At 36.5% G+C, this 20,119-nt stretch overlaps 2 protein-coding genes across 3 annotated transcripts in view; one reads left to right on the plus strand and one right to left on the minus strand.

Annotated features, from left to right (window-relative positions):
* Positions 1–3,315: 3,315 nt before the first annotated feature.
* Positions 3,316–4,560, plus strand: LOC134680516 (uncharacterized; the record flags this gene model as incomplete). Its single annotated transcript, XM_063539640.1, has 3 exons — positions 3,316–3,865; positions 3,948–4,075; positions 4,551–4,560. Coding segments are annotated over exons 1-3 (627 nt in total), but the record flags the coding sequence as incomplete, so codon positions are not given.
* A 14,426-nt stretch (positions 4,561–18,986) lies between these two features.
* Positions 18,987–20,119, minus strand: part of LOC134679927 (RNA-binding protein 24-B-like) — a 34,987-nt gene continuing 33,854 nt past the window's right edge. The window contains exon 5 of one of the 2 annotated variants that reach the window (XM_063538874.1): positions 18,987–20,048. In XM_063538874.1, coding sequence (XP_063394944.1) covers positions 19,918–20,048 — 131 coding nt within the window. In that variant the 3' untranslated portion in view covers positions 18,987–19,917. Of the gene's footprint in view, positions 20,052–20,119 lie in introns of both variants that reach the window. The other variant, XM_063538873.1, reaches the window with a different exon arrangement.

The following is a 20,119-nucleotide window of genomic DNA, read 5'->3' on the forward strand; positions in this document are numbered from 1 at the left end:
GATGAAACGCTAGATGTTGACCGTTTAATTATAGAAATAGAAGGAGATCACCTTTGTGGTATAAATACTCAGTCATACAGCGATTGCATATTGTTTCACGACAAGCGACTGGTACGACATCCATGTCGAGAATGAACAAATCGTCGACTTTTTCATCGCAGTGCGCGCACTGAATTTTCTGCGATAAATTACAGCGCGATTCTAAAATCGTGTCGCAAAAATTAAAATCGTGGTGCGCGCTTGGCGTTATGGCCTGGATGCGAGTCACAATGCGAGTCAAAGAATATAATACTCACTAGGAGAAGAACGATAACTCCATACAAAAAAATGTCCCCTTCAAAAGTTCGTTTATACTACTAGCGCTCGGTAGGATACCATTGTAATTAGAATTGACAACCCGTTTAGCCTAGCGCCCCTATCGGGTATTGGCAGTAATCCAGTTCAGGAAGCTAATGGTCCTGGGTTCGAATCCCGGAGAGGGAATTTCTTTTTGTATTATTTTATTTTTTGTTGGGGTCAGGTTTTTAAGAGCCCATCAACGTGCACACTAGCGCCACTGCTGAATACATTAAACTAATTTTTATGTTACTGGATTCGTCAACCTACCCGTTCAAAACTAAAGCGGCCGTTTTTGTTTTGAGCTCATAGATTGACGAATCCAGCAACATAAAAACTAGTTTGATGTATTCAAAAGGTACTTAAATACACAATACAGTCAGTAGCGGCCACTTTTTTAAATACCTGTAAAATTTAAATTTAACTTAAATAATCACGATTATTTATTTTAGCAATGGTGCTAGTGTGCACGTTGTTAGGCTCTTAAATTAGCATATCACAAATAAATAAAGAAATACGTTATAAGATAATGATTAGGTACTATATTTAAAAATTCGTCCAATATAAAAGGTTACAAAAAGTTACGTATTATTAAGATATAAATATTTTCATTCCTATTAGGATTAGTGTATATATGTTAGGAGCAATACATATGAATACATACATTGATATGACAAATGGTTACAAGTTGTTATTACATCTATCCGGTTATCGGACATTTCTGCTCCACAGCTCCACGCAGCGTTCTTGGTCACCGGAAAACTAGTCTGTATATGCAGCAGATACGTGCCCTTTGAGCTTTTTCCAAGAAATCATATGACGGGCCAGGATTATATTATTATCTCACGCTCAAGCCATGATTCACTTTCTAAAACAAAATAGTCACAAATTAAACAATATAATCTAACTTCCTAATTACTAACGTCGCTAATTCCTAAGGTCTAAATTTACCAGCTTACTCGTAAACAATGAGAGGTTTTACATCTATGATGAATTTAGATTATAATTTCGGACGCGATATAGCGTCCGCGGGACTTACGGGGATAGTAAGATTAAATTATTATATTTGAATTTGGTAATTAGTACGCTCATTTTTATTTAAAGATTGATATATTTCTTACCTTGAAATTATCGCTGTTTCTGGTTTACTACAACGGTTTCCACACACACATTAGGGCTTTTCATAATCCGGATAAGAATTGTTGATGAAGTCGCCATTGCCGGATACATAATACAGCAAGGAAGGAAGAGCGACAACGGTTTAAATTTAACTAAGTCTGTGCGAAGACGCATTTAGATATGTTGCTCGTACAAATGAATAGTTTTTATTTTTAAATTAATAGGTTAATAAATATATTTCAAGTGAATAAATCGTTTTATATGAAAATTAATATTTTTGGCGTTAAATGACTTAAATGACAGCATTGACATTACAGACTTTTGTCTTGTCTATGTTCTTACCGGCCAGACTCAAATCAAGGCCTATCAAAGAGGCCTATTGACAAAGATTTTTTTTTTAATTTTATCAAGGAGGGTAGAGGCACGTCTACCCTTCATAGATTTTATGAACATAGACAAAGACAAACTGAAATAGATAATAATTTACATATTTCAAAACATAAATAATAATTTACATATGACTTTGACTACTTCATAAAATACAAATCAAAATATATTTGATAAAATAATTGGATTTGTTCCTAGAAATCGTATAGACAAAGCCAGTTCTAGTAATGTTGCTGTAGTAAAATATTTTTATGGTAATTACTGGCAATACAGCTCTAGAAACGGAGCACACATGTACAATTATGAAGGGTCACGTCATTCCAAGTATGGAGTGTAGAAGTAAAGGAGAGCTATCTTTTATGATAAGACGGTTGTAAAAGTGTCCAGCTGTCAGTATAAAGAATAGTTCGAAATCTCTCCGGTGGCGCTAGTAGGTAGCACCGGGAACTAACATGAATTTAGACCTTATTGACTGAGTGAAGTGCGCTGTCAGTTTTTTGAAATTTTATTAAAAATTTTCATAAAGTGATTTATTTAATTTAGGATTTCCTTGTGCAGTAAAACTAGCCGCCCCTGTCTCAGTACGCATCATATAGACTGCCACCTCTGTTATCTAGCCACCTCGGGCCTGGGCTTACCAGCCCTTAAGCCCCACATTCACACTCCTACCTTGTAGGCCGCCTCGTAGTCCGCCTCGTTGGGTAGGATTGTGTATGGGGGTTGCGGACTACGAGCCGTCCTACAAACGGCTAAACGGTAGGATGACTGCCTCCACCGCTATAGGATATATTTTCTATAGTAAAAATGGGAAAAGTTTGCATCGTAAACAGTTGCCAAAGTGGGCGTAAGAGGAAAAAACAGAAAAATGTTACGAAATCCGTATCTTTTTTCCAACCAACGGTAAGTATGTAATTTTCACTACACCTTATAAAACAAAGTCCCCCGCCGCGACTGTCTGTTCGTGGGTTTGAATGTATCTTTGCGATAAACAAACTACTGGACGGTTTCAGTTCGATTTTCATGTATCAATAGAGTGATTCTTGAGGAAGGTTTACGTATATAATTTGTTGACTATAGTTCGTTTTTTTTAGCATTAGAAAGAACTTGCAAGAAGGTAAGCGATTTTGACATGTCTTTTAATTGAAAAACGCTTTTTAAAATTCAAAAACTATTACTGATGAAAGCAGAAGAATATAAATGATCGTATTAGATTCATAATTGTTACATATTTGCCGTAACTTATTTTTAAAATGTGCTTTTCAATTAAAAGACACATCAAGATTGTTTACCTAATTTCTAATGCTAAAAAAAACGAACTATAGTGCGAAGCCGGTCGCTAGTTATTTAATAAAATATTATATTGTGATTTTTATATTTTTCTTATAAAATTCACAATTTCACTTCAACAATTCTTCATTTTTCTATTAATTCTCAGACTCCGGCACGGTTAGAAAGTTGGAAAAAGGCGTTAGGAATTGCATTAAAAGCAAATGATTATATTTGCCATCTTCATTTTAAAGAAGAAAATATAAATATGTACGAAAAGTTAACTATTAAAGGAGAGCTCAAATATATTCCTACACAAAGAAAAACGCTTAAGGAAGAAGCTGTGCCCACGATTGAGCATCAGTTTATTCCCATTCCCGAACATGAACTCCAAGCCAATACTATTCACATAGAGGAATCTTTCGAACCATACCCCAATCAACTTAAGGACGAGCAGCAACAACAAATCAATGCCGAGCAACAGGAATTATCAGAAGATCAAAATGATTCTAATAATTTAATGGATTATGAAATGATACAACAGGACTTTGCGGAACCATTGTTTAGTCAATATCAGGATACTAATGTAACAATTAATCCAATAGAGAATTTTAAAAGTAAGTTTCGGGCATTTTCGTTGTTGCCGCCTTTTTGGCTACATGCAGAAAATCCTAATGGGCTGGAATTTATGCGAATGGATCCAAAAACTCAGAAGATTAAACATCATATACGTTTAAACGATGATCTAACTGTCACTGTAAGTGTTTATTAATGTAACAATAAAATTCGGTTGGCATGATTTGAATTTGTAACGAAACATAATTGCTATTTAATTGCAGGTAATTTTTCCCAATAATGAACAATTGCCACTAAAGGAGAAAATTAATTCATATGACAACACCTACGATTACTTAAAATCGGTTGAAAGATGGCCTTTGTGCGTTGGTACTCAGATTGACGACAATAAGTAAGTTTTGGTAGATTGTTAACCAAGGGATGAACGCAGTGAGAGTATAGTCCGAGGCTAAAATGATGCCATTCACCCGAGTTAAACACTCTACTTTTCATTTCGAATACGAGGAACCTAGCCCCAAAGCTTGTACTATGGGTGTAGGCGATAATACAACTGTTTGCAGTCGTCTTATGAATATATATACCATAATGTAACAGTTGTATTTAAAATAAAAGGATAACTCGTAAGCCTAATAACTTTGATTTTATTTAACATTTTTGTCATTAAAAATATTGTATGTAACGGTACATTAAATAGGTCTTAATTCTTGAACCTATCCTATTAAAACTCGACTTTTATGTGTATTTTAAGAACCCTTATTATGTAGGTACCTGTAGATTAAAGCACTATTTATACATAAACAATGGTACAGGAGAATAATAAAAGATAAAAACGAATTTATCTAATATATAATTACATCAATTTTCAGATTTTGTAAAGGTGTGAATATTGGTGATGATACTTACGAAAGAAATCAACAGTACCCAAGATGTAAATCTTGTCGAATATTACGAAATCGTTTGCAGAACCGTAATTCCAGTTCAACTCTATTACAAAAAATGGCAGAAGCTAAACGGCGCGCTTCAAATCTTGTACATAAATGCAAGCGTCTGAAGAGGACGGTAAGTCTTATGCCGGCTACATACGTAACGATAAATCGTTGCGATAAAACTGTGCAGTCCGACTGTGCAGATAAATCGAACCGTGTGTATGACAAATCGTTACGATAATCGACAATCGGACAATCGGACTGCACAGTTTTATCGCAACGATTTATCGTTACGTATGTAGCCGGCATTAAAGCCGTAACCGACTACCGCACCGCGCCACGACCTTGATGGTGCGGTTAAAATATCTCTTTCACGCTCCAAATTATAGCTACATCCTTAGCCCCCTCCAGACTATGCGCGTGAATCGCGGGCGAAGCCGCGAACGCGAGTGTGGAGTCGATTTCGCAGGTCTGCGTTCTGGACTCCACACTCGCGTTCGCGGCTTCGCCCGCGATTCACGCGCATAGTCTGGAGGGGGTCTTAACGCACGTACGGCGACCACCTTACGACTATCGGTACGTGCGCCGCACCGCACTAAAGTCGCGGTATGGTGCGGTAGTCTGTTACGGCTTTTTATCAAAAACATATTAAATAAATAAATATTAGGGAACATCTAAAGGCCCCTGTACACAATGGGCCAGCGCCGGCCAGGCCAAGGGACGCTGCCATGCGGTAGAATGAGGTAGCAATATCACTTGCTCCCTCTAACGCATAAATGCGTCCTCCAGACTGGCCCATTGTGTACTGGCCTTTACACAGGTCAACCTAGCCCCAAACTAAGCAAAAGTTGTACTATGGGTACTAGGCGACGCTATAATATACTGTATTTGTATAATTGAAGACGTAAAATAATACAAAAAGAAACTTGAGCAAGAAGTTTTCATACATATTTTTCGAAATCATTTCGAAGTCCCTTAAGGCGTATCCAGATTAGTAAATTTTTCGCCAATCTGATTCAATTGCCCGATCGAATCAGGATCGAAGTGCGGATGCAAATACCAATTTGGCTCGCCGAATTCAACCGCCGATAATGACCGATATTACCGATAAAATGAAGTGCAGATGCAAGAATACCAATTTGTGAGGCCAGTCTGGATACCATTTCTGGATTTTTTCAATGTAGAGGGCTCTAATATCACCATAAATCTAAAATTAGAGATTGACGCCAATTTCATTTCTGATAAAATCAACCGATTTGATCAGTCCCGTCTGGATACCACTTTAATTAGCTGTTGTTTTTTATTCGCACACCCGCTTATAGACCAACAAGAAATTGTAGAAATTAAAAAGTGGCAACATCGTAGTGTCGTCCCTTTCAAATCAATCTAAGAAAACGGGACGACACTACGATGTTGCCACATTTTAATTACTACAATATCTTGTCGGCTTATAACTTTATACATTGTACCTACTTGAGTAACGAATTTCATATCGACCGTTCATATAATTGCAGAATATCCAATTAAGAGAGAAAATTTCCTTGGCTAAGGCGCAGTGTGCAAAGAAATCGGATACCGTAGTACAAGCATCTATTTCAAAGCTACCTGAAGAATTTCAAAATGCCGTGAGATCATGTTTTGAAGCCGCGAAAAAAAATAATACAAAAGGTCGTCGATATACGTTAGAATGGATTTATGAGTGCATGTTGATACGTATAAAAAGCAGGAATACGTATGAATTTATACGTAAAAGAAATATTTTACCCCTTCCTTCTGTACAAACTTTAAATAAGTATCTCAGCAAAATCAGCTGTTCTGCATATGGATTCCAATCCTCTACTTTCTTTAGTTTAAAAGAAAGATGTGAGGCGATGAAGAAGGAGGAGAAACGAGGAGTTATTTTAGTGGATGAAATGAAATTAAGTGAAGGCGTTTATTTTGATTCTCAAACCATGAAATTATGGAGTATGGAAAATATTCGGTGTAAATGAAGACACTGTTAGCTGTGAACACCCTTGTGACTGCTCACGACGGTTATGGATGATTTCAGATTTTAATCATTTAGTGAAATGTTTTCGAACATCTACTTTGGATGATAAGCTACAAGAGTTCAAGGTTAATTAAGAGTAATGCATGAGTAATGATAATTTTAAAAATATACAAGGTGTAATTATTATATCTGACCAAACTCTAAACCAAGACCGTCTATCAGCTAAGTCCGTCTACTCACTATAACATTTAAGGGAAGACCGTCATAAAGAAAGACCGGCCGGACGGTGCCTTAAACCAGAAGTAGCCAACCTTTTAATGTATTTTTGTTAGTAGATACCTCTTATAGTGAAGAATAATTTATGCCGATTATAATTAGAATTAATATAATTATGCGTTGCTGGTAGTGAATATTATGTGTTAATGTTAATATGCCGGAACCGCCGCCGCCTCGCAACCTGAATATATCCCTTGGCACCTATACAGCCTATACTGTAATTTTTAGTTTAATATAAAAATTAGGAACATTTAAAAATTTGTATGGAATATATTTTTTGCTCCTTACTAATATCTGTAAATGTCTACTACTGACTATACTTTTGTGTAGAGAAGCGGCCGTCCCCTTTCCTCTTAATATTTCATTGTATAGCTTTGAAGCTTGTTTACTTAATGAAGAAATACTTTTTTCAGGCAATCCAGGAATTTTTAGAATTCCTTGCAGACTGGGAAAAGCTCGAAAAAAAAATACCTGTGTCAAGGAGCACGTTAACTGGATTAAAAGTAACTTTACGGGCAACACTTGAAATTTTGGATATGCTGAATGTTGCATGTGATTACAAGTATTTGATGACAGCAACCCTATCTCAAGATCCGTTGGAGGTAATTAATAATTACTAATTATGTAATCCAATGAATATGAATCTGCTTGTATGGAATCTGCATCATGTATGCTGCCTTACTTTTGGAGAAAGTCCAGAAAGCCTTTTTAAAAATAAAAAATAAATTATAATTCATTAATTCAAGCTAATTATACTCATATTTTTACATTATTTACATTTTGATTACACAACATTAATAACATTACATTTAAATATAATCTACTAAAATTAACAATAAAATTTAAAAATTTACAAATCACATTAAAGAATAATGATATACAATATATACACAAAAACACAACAATACATACAAAACTAACCTACACCTGTCCTTACATGCCTGTTGCAACAGTGCACAATATAAGGACAGTCAAGCCGATCTGCGATCATCGCCAGGACAGTGTTGGCGCTGGCCCGCACGCGCCGCACCAGCGCAGCTGCGCGCACGCGCATGGTGGCGTGGAAACAGGCCGTGTGGGCCCCGCGAACATGCCCGAAGCGCTACAGCAAGGGCCCAACCTTTTCTGTTCTCTTTCACGACGCAGCAACTAGTATCATTTCTCTCACCTCGCTCTTTTAAAATGCCGTTTGTCAAAAAAGGACAACCATACTGTTGACAAGGCGGACTTCAAATCAAGTGTTGCCTTTCTTGATGCGCCCACCCTATGTATGTGTGGATTAATTGAAGCTTCAATATCTTCGTTAAACATAAACATTATTGAAATGCTAATGGATAATGAATATATATTTTTTTTTTTTTTTTTATTAGCCTGTAGGAGTGTCCCACTGCTGGGCAAAGGCCTCCCCTCTTTCCCGCCATTTGGTCCTATCCGATGCATACTCCCGCCAGTCTTTACAAAACGTGTCAAGGTCGTCCCGCCATCTCCGTTTTGGTCTTCCTCTGCCCCGAGATCCGTTCTGTGGGACCCAGTCTGTAGCTAATTTGGTCCAGCGCTCCGGGTGCATTCGGCAGATGTGCCCTGCCCAGTCCCACTTTAGCTTGGCGGCCTTCCTGCCCACATCCACAATGCCGGTTTTGGAACGCAGTTCGGTGTTTCTAACACGGTCGGTTCTACGAACACCCAGTATGCTGCGTTCCATTGCTCTTTGGCAAACCTTGACTTTGGCAAATATATTATAATATAATAATATAATTCAATTATTGCGGAACACCTATTTTAGGAGGTATTTATGTATTTTAATTAAATATCTGAACTTTCCCTTGGTTCCCTGCTGGGGCGTGACTATAAAATTGTGATCTGATAACCACAATAAAGAATAAAAGCGTTTTTGGTCATTTTAGGTATCGTTAAGCCTTTGAAGTAAAATTAAAATTGCAAGAAATGTCGATAGTTTATCGACGTGGCTACAGCAACGTGGGCCTCATTGTTAATCGTACACTAAACAAAAGTGGCAACAGTGACAGCTCGCTGAGACTACGTCTATATATATATTATGTCTATGCGCTACAGTAGCGGGGCAGCCCCAACACCGCCCTGAATGCGTTATTGTACTGGACGCGGAGCGCGTTGTACGCTCTTTGCGTGTAGTCCGCCCACAGGCCACACGTGTACAGCGACGTGCAGTACGCTTTGAAAAGCGTTATCTTCACGTCACTACTACAACGAGCAAACCTGCGAGCCAACATCATGTTCGCCCTTACGCACAACGCCCTCCGCTCCCGCTCCATATCCACATCATCCTTGAGGTCCGCAGTAACAATATGCCCTAGGTACTTGAAACTCTGTACTCTGTCTAAGAGAGCTCCGTTAAGCATGACAGGTGGCACATATTTTTTTAGGATACAGTTCCTACCTAGTCCATATACTTAATGTACCCATCAATATATTTCTGCCTGGTGTTTTTGGGTTTAATTCTTTTGAAATGAGGCGTAACTTTGGGCTGTGGACGTTTTTTATCGCTTACCTTCTTTCTAATGCTAAAAAAACGAACATAGCCATATAAATATTAGTACTATTATAAATGCAAAAGTGTGTCTGTTACCTCTTCACGCTTAAACCGCTGAACCAATTTAGATAAAATTATGGAGATAGTTTGAGACCCGAGTTCCTATATTTTTTATTGAATAATAATTTTGACTTGTTTTCAGAGATTTTTCTCCGTCATGAGATATTCGTGTGGAGGAAACGATCACCCTGATCCCAAAATGTTTGCACAAGTTTACCGATTGGCGTCTTGTTTTTCCCTAATACGCCCTCCGAAAGGTTGTAACGTTTCCGGCAAAGATTTGCTGAAGAACTTACTAGGAGCAAAGGATATGGTAACTGGTTCAAACGAGGCTAAGCAAGCATGGCTGGAAAGCCTCGACCATATACTAGATAATGGTGAACCATTGATTGATGGTTATGAAGACCATGACTACAACGAGGCTGTCACCAGTGACGCGGTGCAGTCTTACATTGCTGGGTACATCGTCCGCAAATTGCGAAAAATCGTAAAATGCAATAATTGTTTGAAACTCATACAAATGAGTCCCAATGAGGGAAAAATGTTAATGAGAAACGACGTAATCGATAAAATGGATTTATACGGCGGGTTAATTTATGCTAGTGACGATCTATTCAATCTGACCAAAATGATAGAGAAATGTGTGTTAAGAGCAATAAGCAAAGCTTTAACCAATATGGAGACGATCAGTGAAATTACGCAAGAATTACAAAAAGAAACATTGATAAAAGTTGGATGTGCCGACCATTCCAAACAAGTATCAAAAAAAATTATCGATATGTACGTAGTTATGCGAGCCCACTTTCTGGCAAAATATGAAAATAAACGTTACGACGCAGCCAAAACCAAAACTAAAATGAACAGGAAAAATGCCAAGTTATTGTCTTAATTACTAGTAGTTCGCCCCGAACTAAGAACTCGTATTCGCTGAAAACTACCGCGCAGCGCGCACACTCAGGTTTTGATTTCCAACTCAATCTCACTAGTGATACCTACTAATACTTTATATACGAGATTACCGCCACGTGGGATGTTGACTCGACGATCATTGTTGCGATAGTCGTCTCGGTTTTTTTTCCGTCATGAGATATTCGTGTGGAGGAAACGATCACCCTGATCCCAAAATGTTTGCACAAGTTTACCGATTGGCGTCTCGTTTTTCCCTAATACGCCCGGTTGTAATGTTTCCGGCAAGCATTTGCTGAAGAACTTACTAGGAGCGAAGGATCTGGTAACCATTGATTCATGGTTATGAAGACCATGATTACAACGAGGCTGTAAACCAGTGACGTGGTTCAGTCTTACATTGCTGGGTACATCGTCCGCAAATTGCGAAAAATCGTAAAATGCAATAATTGTTTAAAACTCATACAAATGAGTCCTAATGAGGGAAAACTGTTAGTGAGAAACGACGTAATCGATAAAATGGATTTATACGGCGGGTTAATTTATGCTAGTGACGATCTATTCAATCTGACCAAAATGATAGAGAAATGTATGTTAAGAGTAATAAGCAAAGCTTTAACCAATATGGAGACGATCAGTGAAATTACGCAAGAATGACTAAAAGGAGCATTGATAAAAGTTGGATGTGTCGACCATTTCAAACATATATTAAAAAATGTTATCGATATGTACGTAGTTATGCGAGCCCACTTTCTGGCAAAATATAAAAATAAACGTTACGCCGCAGCCAAAACCAAAACTAAAATGAATAGGATAAATGCCAAGTTATTGTCTTAATTACTAATAGTTCGCCCCGAACTAAGAACTCGCATTCGCTGAAAACTACCGCGCAGCGCGCACACTCAGGTTTTGATTTCCAACTCAATCTCACTAGTGATACTTAGGTAAGTAATACTTTATATACGAGATTACCGCCATGTGGGATGTTGACTCGACGATCATTGTTGCGATAGTCGTCTCAGCGGACGGTCTCATAGCGAAGAGTCTCGACCAACACCTAGAGACTGGATCAAGGGTCAGATGCAGGCAAATTGTGACAAAACATTCGCTCATGTTAACAAGAAATAACTCAAAATGTAGTTAATATGATGGGTGCTGAGAAAGGGGCGGCTACAGGGCCTGGGGCCTAGGGCGGCAAAGACTGCAAATCCGCCACTACATTATACATATATAAAAATGTGTTCGGGTGTTTTTTTTTGTTTTGTGTTTTTATATTTTACTTTTATATTAATATTAAAAACGAAAAACAAAAAAGAGCCTTTTATTTCTCGCCGGTAAAACAAACATAATATTATAAACTTAAATTTACATTAGGTTTAGTATTACAATAATATTTAATATTCCTCAAATCAATGTTCTATTATGCTTGGTTATGTAATAAGTAGTAAGTAATTATATTTTTTTCTTGTAATTTATTCTGCAACAACCCCTCCTGTGAGGGTGAAGGCCTCCTCCAGTGATGCTGGTCATCACAATTTCTGTTCTCTATCTTTTTCAACTTACATATGTATATCAATATTAATTTATATATTGGTATTAAATACCTACAAATACAAATAATAAAAAGCTAATAAATACTCTTATCGGGATTCGAACCCGCGACCTCCTGCTTCATAAGCGGGGTCACTACCGACAAGGCTAAAAGACCGTCAAAAATTGGTTCGCGATGCACAGTGGCGCCGCGGCGCGGCCTATTTAATGTTTTTGAGGGACACTTTTTAATACATGAAGATTGTTTTCCTCATCTCTACCTTCCATAATTCCAAGGAAATCAATAGGCCTTGATGCGAGTCCTTTTTGTGACAGTCATCAAGCGTTTTTCTACACGCTCAACCATAGATATATAAATATACAAAGATACCTCCAAGCGAGCTGTCACTGTTACCACTTTTGTTTAGTGTACGATTAACAATGTGGAAACACCTTGCTGTAGCCATGTCGATAAAGTTATATCGATAAACTATCGACATTTCTTGCAATTTTAATTGTACTTCAAAGGTTTAACGATACCTAATATGAACAAAAACGCTTTTATTCTTTATTGTGGTTATCAGATCACAATCTTATCGCCACGCCCCAGCAGGGAACCAAGGGAAACTTCAGATATTTAATTAAAATACATAAATACATCCTAAAATATGCGTTCCGCAATAATTGAATTATTTTATTACATTATAATATATTCATTATCCATTTGAATTTCAATTATGTTTATGTTTAACGAAGATATTGAAGCTTCAATTAATCGCTATTTCGTTCCGCTGTGTAGCGTTTATCGATATATAACATGATTAAAATTGACTTTTCACATCCCTAAAAGAGCAAACATATACGTTTTTACGCACACATCATAGAAGTAGCATCCTATAGAAGTGGTATACGCGTGCCTCCGTGAGGGACAAAACATACGCAAATGCGACACTGTGATTGGTCGAATTCATTTGTTGCCCACCATTATCAATACTAAAAAAAAGGTGGGGAACAAATAAAATGTGAGACTGTGATAAGGACAAACAATAATAGCGCTTTCACTGCTACTCCTACTGAAAGATACATAAGACTATCCCGTTCTGTCAGTTATCCCCACCACTCATGCCCAATCCAGTTTAATACTAGATTCATGGCACACATACACAACTTGGTTCCACCTAAAACGGGGACACCTTGATTTGAAGTCACGTTGTCAACAGTATGGTTGTCCTTTTTTGACAAACGACATTTTTAAAAGAGCAAGGAGAGAAAAAGGATACTAGTTGCTGCGCCGTCAAAGAGAACAAACGACGTTGGGGCCTTGTGAGCAATCAAAGAGCACGACACCAAAGAATATAATACTCACTAGGAGAAGAACGATAACTCCATACAAAAAAATGTCCCCTTCAAAAGTTCGTTTATACTACTAGCGCTCGGTAGGATACCATTGTAATTAGAATTGACAACCCGTTTAGCCTAGCGCCCCTATCGGGTATTGGCAGTAATCCAGTTCAGGAAGCTAATGGTCCTGGGTTCGAATCCCGGAGAGGGAATTTCTTTTTGTATTATTTTATTTTTTGTTGGGGTCAGGTTTTTAAAAGCCCATCAACGTGCACACTAGCGCCACTGCTGAATACATTAAACTAATTTTTATGTTACTGGATTCGTCAACCTACCCGTTCAAAACTAAAGCGGCCGTTTTTGTTTTGAGCTCATAGATTGACGAATCCAGCAACATAAAAACTAGTTTGATGTATTCAAAAGGTACTGAAATACACAATACAGTCAGTAGCGGCCACTTTTTTAAATACCTGTAAAATTTAAATTTAACTTAAATAATCACGATTATTTATTTTAGCAATGGTGCTAGTGTGCACGTTGTTAGGCTCTTAAATTAGCATATCACAAATAAATAAAGAAATACGTTATAAGATAATGATTAGGTACTATATTTAAAAATTCGTCAAATATAAAAGGTTACAAAAAGTTACGTATTATTAAGATATAAATATTTTCATTCCTATTAGGATTAGTGTATATATGTTAGGAGCAATACATATGAATACATACATTGATATGGCAAATGGTTACAAGTTGTTATTACATCTATCCGGTTATCGGACATTTCTGCTCCACAGCTCCACGCAGCGTTCTTGGTCACCGGAAAACTAGTCTGTATATGCAGCAGATACGTGCCCTTTGAGCTTTTTCCAAGAAATCATATGACGGGCCAGGATTATATTATTATCTCACGCTCAAGCCATGATTCACTTTCTAAAACAAAATAGTCACAAATTAAACAATATAATCTAACTTCCTAATTACTAACGTCGCTAATTCCTAAGGTCTAAATTTACCAGCTTACTCGTAAACAATGAGAGGTTTTACATCTATGATGAATTTAGATTATAATTTCGGACGCGATATAGCGTCCGCGGGACTTACGGGGATAGTAAGATTAAATTATTATATTTGAATTTGGTAATTAGTACGCTCATTTTTATTTAAAGATTGATATATTTCTTACCTTGAAATTATCGCTGTTTCTGGTTTACTACAACGGTTTCCACACACACATTAGGGCTTTTCATAATCCGGATAAGAATTGTTGATGAAGTCGCCATTGCCGGATACATAATACAGCAAGGAAGGAAGAGCGACAACGGTTTAAATTTAACTAAGTCTGTGCGAAGACGCATTTAGATATGTTGCTCGTACAAATGAATAGTTTTTATTTTTAAATTAATAGGTTAATAAATATATTTCAAGTGAATAAATCGTTTTATATGAAAATTAATATTTTTGGCGTTAAATGACTTAAATGACAGCATTGACATTACAGACTTTTGTCTTGTCTATGTTCTTACCGGCCAGACTCAAATCAAGGCCTATCAAAGAGGCCTATTGACAAAGATTTTTTTTTTAATTTTATCAAGGAGGGTAGAGGCACGTCTACCCTTCATAGATTTTATGAACATAGACAAAGACAAACTGAAATAGATAATAATTTACATATTTCAAAACATAAATAATAATTTACATATGACTTTGACTACTTCATAAAATACAAATCAAAATATATTTGATAAAATAATTGGATTTGTTCCTAGAAATCGTATAGACAAAGCCAGTTCTAGTAATGTTGCTGTAGTAAAATATTTTTATGGTAATTACTGGCAATACAGCTCTAGAAACGGAGCACACATGTACAATTATGAAGGGTCACGTCATTCCAAGGAAGTCAATAGGCCTTGCACGACACCCACAGTTGAATACTTAATACTTGGGAAAAACGTCTCAATCAAGGTATGGTCCAATTCATGCTTATGCACTTATAGAATTTAAATTTAATTTATTTTGTTTTGTTGCCCCGATAATCGCGATATCCTGTTATCACAGTCAAATATAACATGTATACATTTATATTTTTCAACAGATCCGTTCATATTGTAATATACTACATATTAGAAAATTGAACTTGTTAACATGTAAAAATTCAATAGGTACAATTTGGACTACGTCACGACACTGCTGTCAACTTATGAAAATGGCGGTAAAGTCAAAATCTGAGTTCGTTATACTGTTATTGTTATTGTTGTTATTGAAATATAATTTTTATATAATGCCTTTTTACGGAACAGGCTTCGTGAAACGCTTCATCAATCTATAAAAGATTTTGTAAGTATCTATATAATAAACTAAGTTGTTACGGTTAAATCATGCTTATAGGTTGATATAGGTATGATGGTATGAAGGAAGGCAGTCAAAAAAAACAACAACTTTGTCCCTTAAGATTTAATTTTTCATTTTAGGTTTATCCTATATTAAGTACATTATAGTATACTTTTAAATTAATGATAACAATTATTAAGATTTTATTATGATTTCACATTTATCGTACATACATAATACATAAATATTGTGCTTAAATTACTGTGAATGAAATGCACTATAGTGGACAGTTTGGCGTGATGAGCCTAGAAACTTTAGAAAATAATATATGCAAGTAGGTATACCTACTTGTTTGGATATGTAATATGTATAGTATTTATTATAAACTATGTATTATGTAGTCTATATATAAGGCAAGATGGCCACCGCTATGGCTAACGTATTTCAATATTTTATTTGGTATGCATTTAACACGTTCGCGGACGCTCAGTCACACCAGTTGGACACCTAAATTTTGTATGGAAATATTGGGACTGTTATAGCATTCCTGTCACTACAAATATATCTTTTAGGTTTGTATATGACGCGTAATGCTATGCAAGGCGAATGCTATGCAATCCGCGTCAATATGAAGTATATTTTTTATACGCTATGTGACAACAAATGCTATACAATTCGGATGCATAAGCATGTCTGTCACATGACGTAGTCAAGATGGGATTTTATATGACATCGCATGTTATAGCATTCATACATCGTGCTCGATGGACTTGATGGCTGAGACTTCTGACTTCCTAAGGGCGCGATTTTTGCTCTAAAGACTCATTTGCTGACCTCTTCAAACAATTTTCTTCTTCTGTTTTGTTCCCTATTTGCTTATCATTGTAATATTGAGTCCATCTCATACATGCCCCATGCCAAGCACGTTCGCTGTTCATTCGACCTCAAATTATGTGATACTACCTACAAATTATGCGTTGGAGACCGGCTCTAATCTAAAGGCCCAGTCATGGGTCTCATAGCATGTTGTAGAGAGCCGAGTTGCAATGTTGAGCTCTCTTAAAATGAGAGGTTTGTTTTTCTAGCTGTCCAAGGTATACGCAGCATTTTACGCCAACACTACTTCTCAAAAGTGTCAATATGTACCGCATTACACTTTTTCAGTTCCCTGTAACGCACCGCCGCGTTAAGTTCTGGACGTAAAGCGTCCACCACTTTTCCTGCCAAGCGATGATTCACCCGACTTTATATTCTTTTTCGGATGCATCTGCACCAAATACAAGGCATGAAATATACACAGAATGATACCACAAATGCGTGTCATAAGGTGCTTACCTTGTGGGAGGTGACCATCGAGCGCCAACAGGCTATAATTCACAATTATATGACCAAAACTATGACTAGTAACGTAATTATTTCAATAATAGGTATACACATTCATGCCTCACTTTTTCACATTAATCGTTATCAAAATTTTACTGTAGTGTAATTAACAGCAAGTAAACACGTTTGTTTATTAAAACACAATGAAAAACTTAAAGAAATTGTAAGAAAAACATTAATTACGATTTTATAAAAATACGTCAAAATCGCTATCGCGCACGAAATTGACCCAAATTACATGAGTCCACTCCCAGACGCACCTGCCGGGCTACTAAGGGAGCTGCCATACAAAGACGAATGCTATAGCATCTGCGTCACAGAAAGGGGGGCTAATTTGGAGACGTCACAGGATAATTTTTAACTTCGATAAAACTATGTAATATGGCAGTATGCATTATTTGACTCTGGTGACTGGTAGAGGAAAAGTTGATGAATAATATTATACTGTGGTTAAGCGGATTGATAAGCATTTCAACGAAGAAATTTAAAAAGAATAACGGATGCAATAGCAGGCGCGTCACCAGGAGGAGTACAAAAACGGATGCTATGCAATCCGCGTCCGCGAACGTGTTAATAGTTAAAATCTACTTAAATTATAATGTATATTGTGTACATTTCGTATATAATTATAGGGCCGAACCTGGCTGGAGCTCAGACGCATGTGATTAGTCATTCGATTCGGCCTAAATATTCAACAATTTTTATTACTCTTCCACATAATAAATAGTTATCAACGTGTAGATTTACAAATATCAACAAAATAAATTACGAATAACAGCATATTACAATAATTAAAATTATTCTTACAGACTACGATTCAGTGATCTATACCTATGTCTAGTGCTTCTAACTTGTACTAAGTCACCGGCCAACGTTACGTTCAATTTTATATAACTAACTATGTTTATTTTAAAATACTATAATAATTACAAAAAAAGATGTTTTGCATAATAGTCGGTAATGTCGTCATATATTCGACATGACAAATCTATTTTAGTTATCTATTTGAATATGCTTTATAAATTATACAGTTGTAAAATACATACAGTAAGGAATTTAAGCAAGTAGGCCGGCAGACATTGAAATTCATTATATAATAACGTTATATGGACTAGTCATTGAATTATTCTAACTAGTAAGTACTCTACCGCCTTGGAGAACGAACCCTACATTACGAAGAGGCAAGTACAAGAAATTACGTTTCCGAGAACTTCATTACATTAACCTTATTAATAATATTTAATAGGTAAGTTTATTGCTCTCCTTAACCCTAAACCGAGCCCTCGTTGGGCGTATTGAGCAACGTGGACATGTCGTAGACCTATAAGCCAAGAATATTAAAGCCTAGAGACCCGAATCCTGCATGGAGCCGATCTATTAATGCCAAAATGCAAACACTTCCACATTAGCCCAGTTTACAATAATCGAGTGAAAGAATGATCACCATAAATGGTAATTACGAGTGACCGGATTCACGTTTCTGGCTTTACTATTCTGAGCTACACAATATAAGCAGGTACTTCTCAATTGTTCTATAAAACTGGGATTCTTAACCCAGTTGTATAGATTTCGATCTCGTCTAAAGCGTTCTTTAGAACTTCTGGGAACTACATACCCGAATAAGCTACATTAACTAACGCTTGACAATGACATCAGCTTTGGTAAGTCATAAATAAGCGTTACATAAAAAATGGGTATTTATAATGTCTACATAAATACAATTAGGTAAAAGAACATTAACCGATCTTTATTCATATTAAGTACACAGTTTTTTTAGTATTTTTTCAACGCTAAAATAGGCCCAGTTCATATGTCCTTTCCATGATAAGTAATATTTTTTACGACTGCGATACATGCAGTTGCAAAGCCATTTCATTTTAATAGCCTCAGATTATATCGGACCGTGTTAAATTATTTACCTTATACCTACGTGCAGTATTGCAGCATGGATTGGAAGCTAGGATAACACTAAATTATTTATTGTATATTACAATAAGAGGAGGCCAGTTACCGAAACACTTAACACGATTATGGTCACTACTATTTCAGAAATGTCACTTCTACAGTATGAATTATGTATTTGGGTATTTTAATGATAAAGTGATAAAGGTATCTACGTAAAATATATGTGTAAATACAATGTGTTAAATCAGGAAGTAAGTACATAATATATTTTGAAGACGTTAGCTGCCTTACAGTAAAAATATATCGCAATATTTTGGTAAGACCTTTTATCTCACAAGCTGCAATAGTCTGTATATTTTATTGTCATTTAACAGCTGATACGTAAGTTGAAATAAAGTGTGTAGTAATTGTAATGGGTAAGATTATACAATCGTATTAAAATATGATGGAAAATGTACCTAGAAAAGTATATCTAATTAATCTATCAAGTATAAAAAATAGGAAATATGATTTACATAATGTGATGTCAGGAAGAATGAATGAATCAGGCAAGAACTTTGTTTTACATATCTACGTTTAATAAATCAGACAGACCGCCGCCCGCGTCGACGTCCGGTTGGTCGATCTACCGTCAGCCATCTTAATCCTACTAAAAGCTCACAGCTTTGGTCGTCGCTTATTTTTGGTTGACACCAATTTCTATTGGTAAGAAATTGTTTAACGTTTAGTCTAAATATTTGGCTTTCCTGTGGTAACAAACGGACCGTTCGACCTCATTTATTCACTCCATAACTTTTATAACCTAAGTATAGTATACTATAGGCACTATGATTCCCTAATATTCGTTCGTCCAAAACGGGTACGCTAAGTGTATTCCCTCAGCCATATTTACCTATCATTTCATCACATTTTAAAATCCTACGTCGTCATTTCCATGGCTACACTGCAACGCTGTCAAATATATAAATTTATTAATCCACTAGCCTTAATAAGATATCCAAAGACTAATTTTGGGTCAGATCTTAAAATGTTCTGGGGAAATTTTGTCATAGTATAGCCACTGTTTTCTTCATTGGTTACTGCATGCGTGCCTCTTGAAGTTGTGGAGGGTAGGAGAGGGGTGGCAGAAGGGGCGCCTGCACTCCTCCGCTGGGCAGCGCGTAGTAAGGCGACATGTAGCCCGCTCCACTAGCCGCCGCCGCCGCAGCTGCTGAAATCAATGAAAAAAGGCTATTAGGAATAAACTAACCTACATTTACACTACACTAATTTATCATA

The sequence above is a fragment of the Cydia fagiglandana genome, chromosome 3, assembly GCF_963556715.1.
Source record: "Cydia fagiglandana chromosome 3, ilCydFagi1.1, whole genome shotgun sequence".
Classification (NCBI taxonomy): Eukaryota; Metazoa; Arthropoda; class Insecta; order Lepidoptera; family Tortricidae; genus Cydia; species Cydia fagiglandana.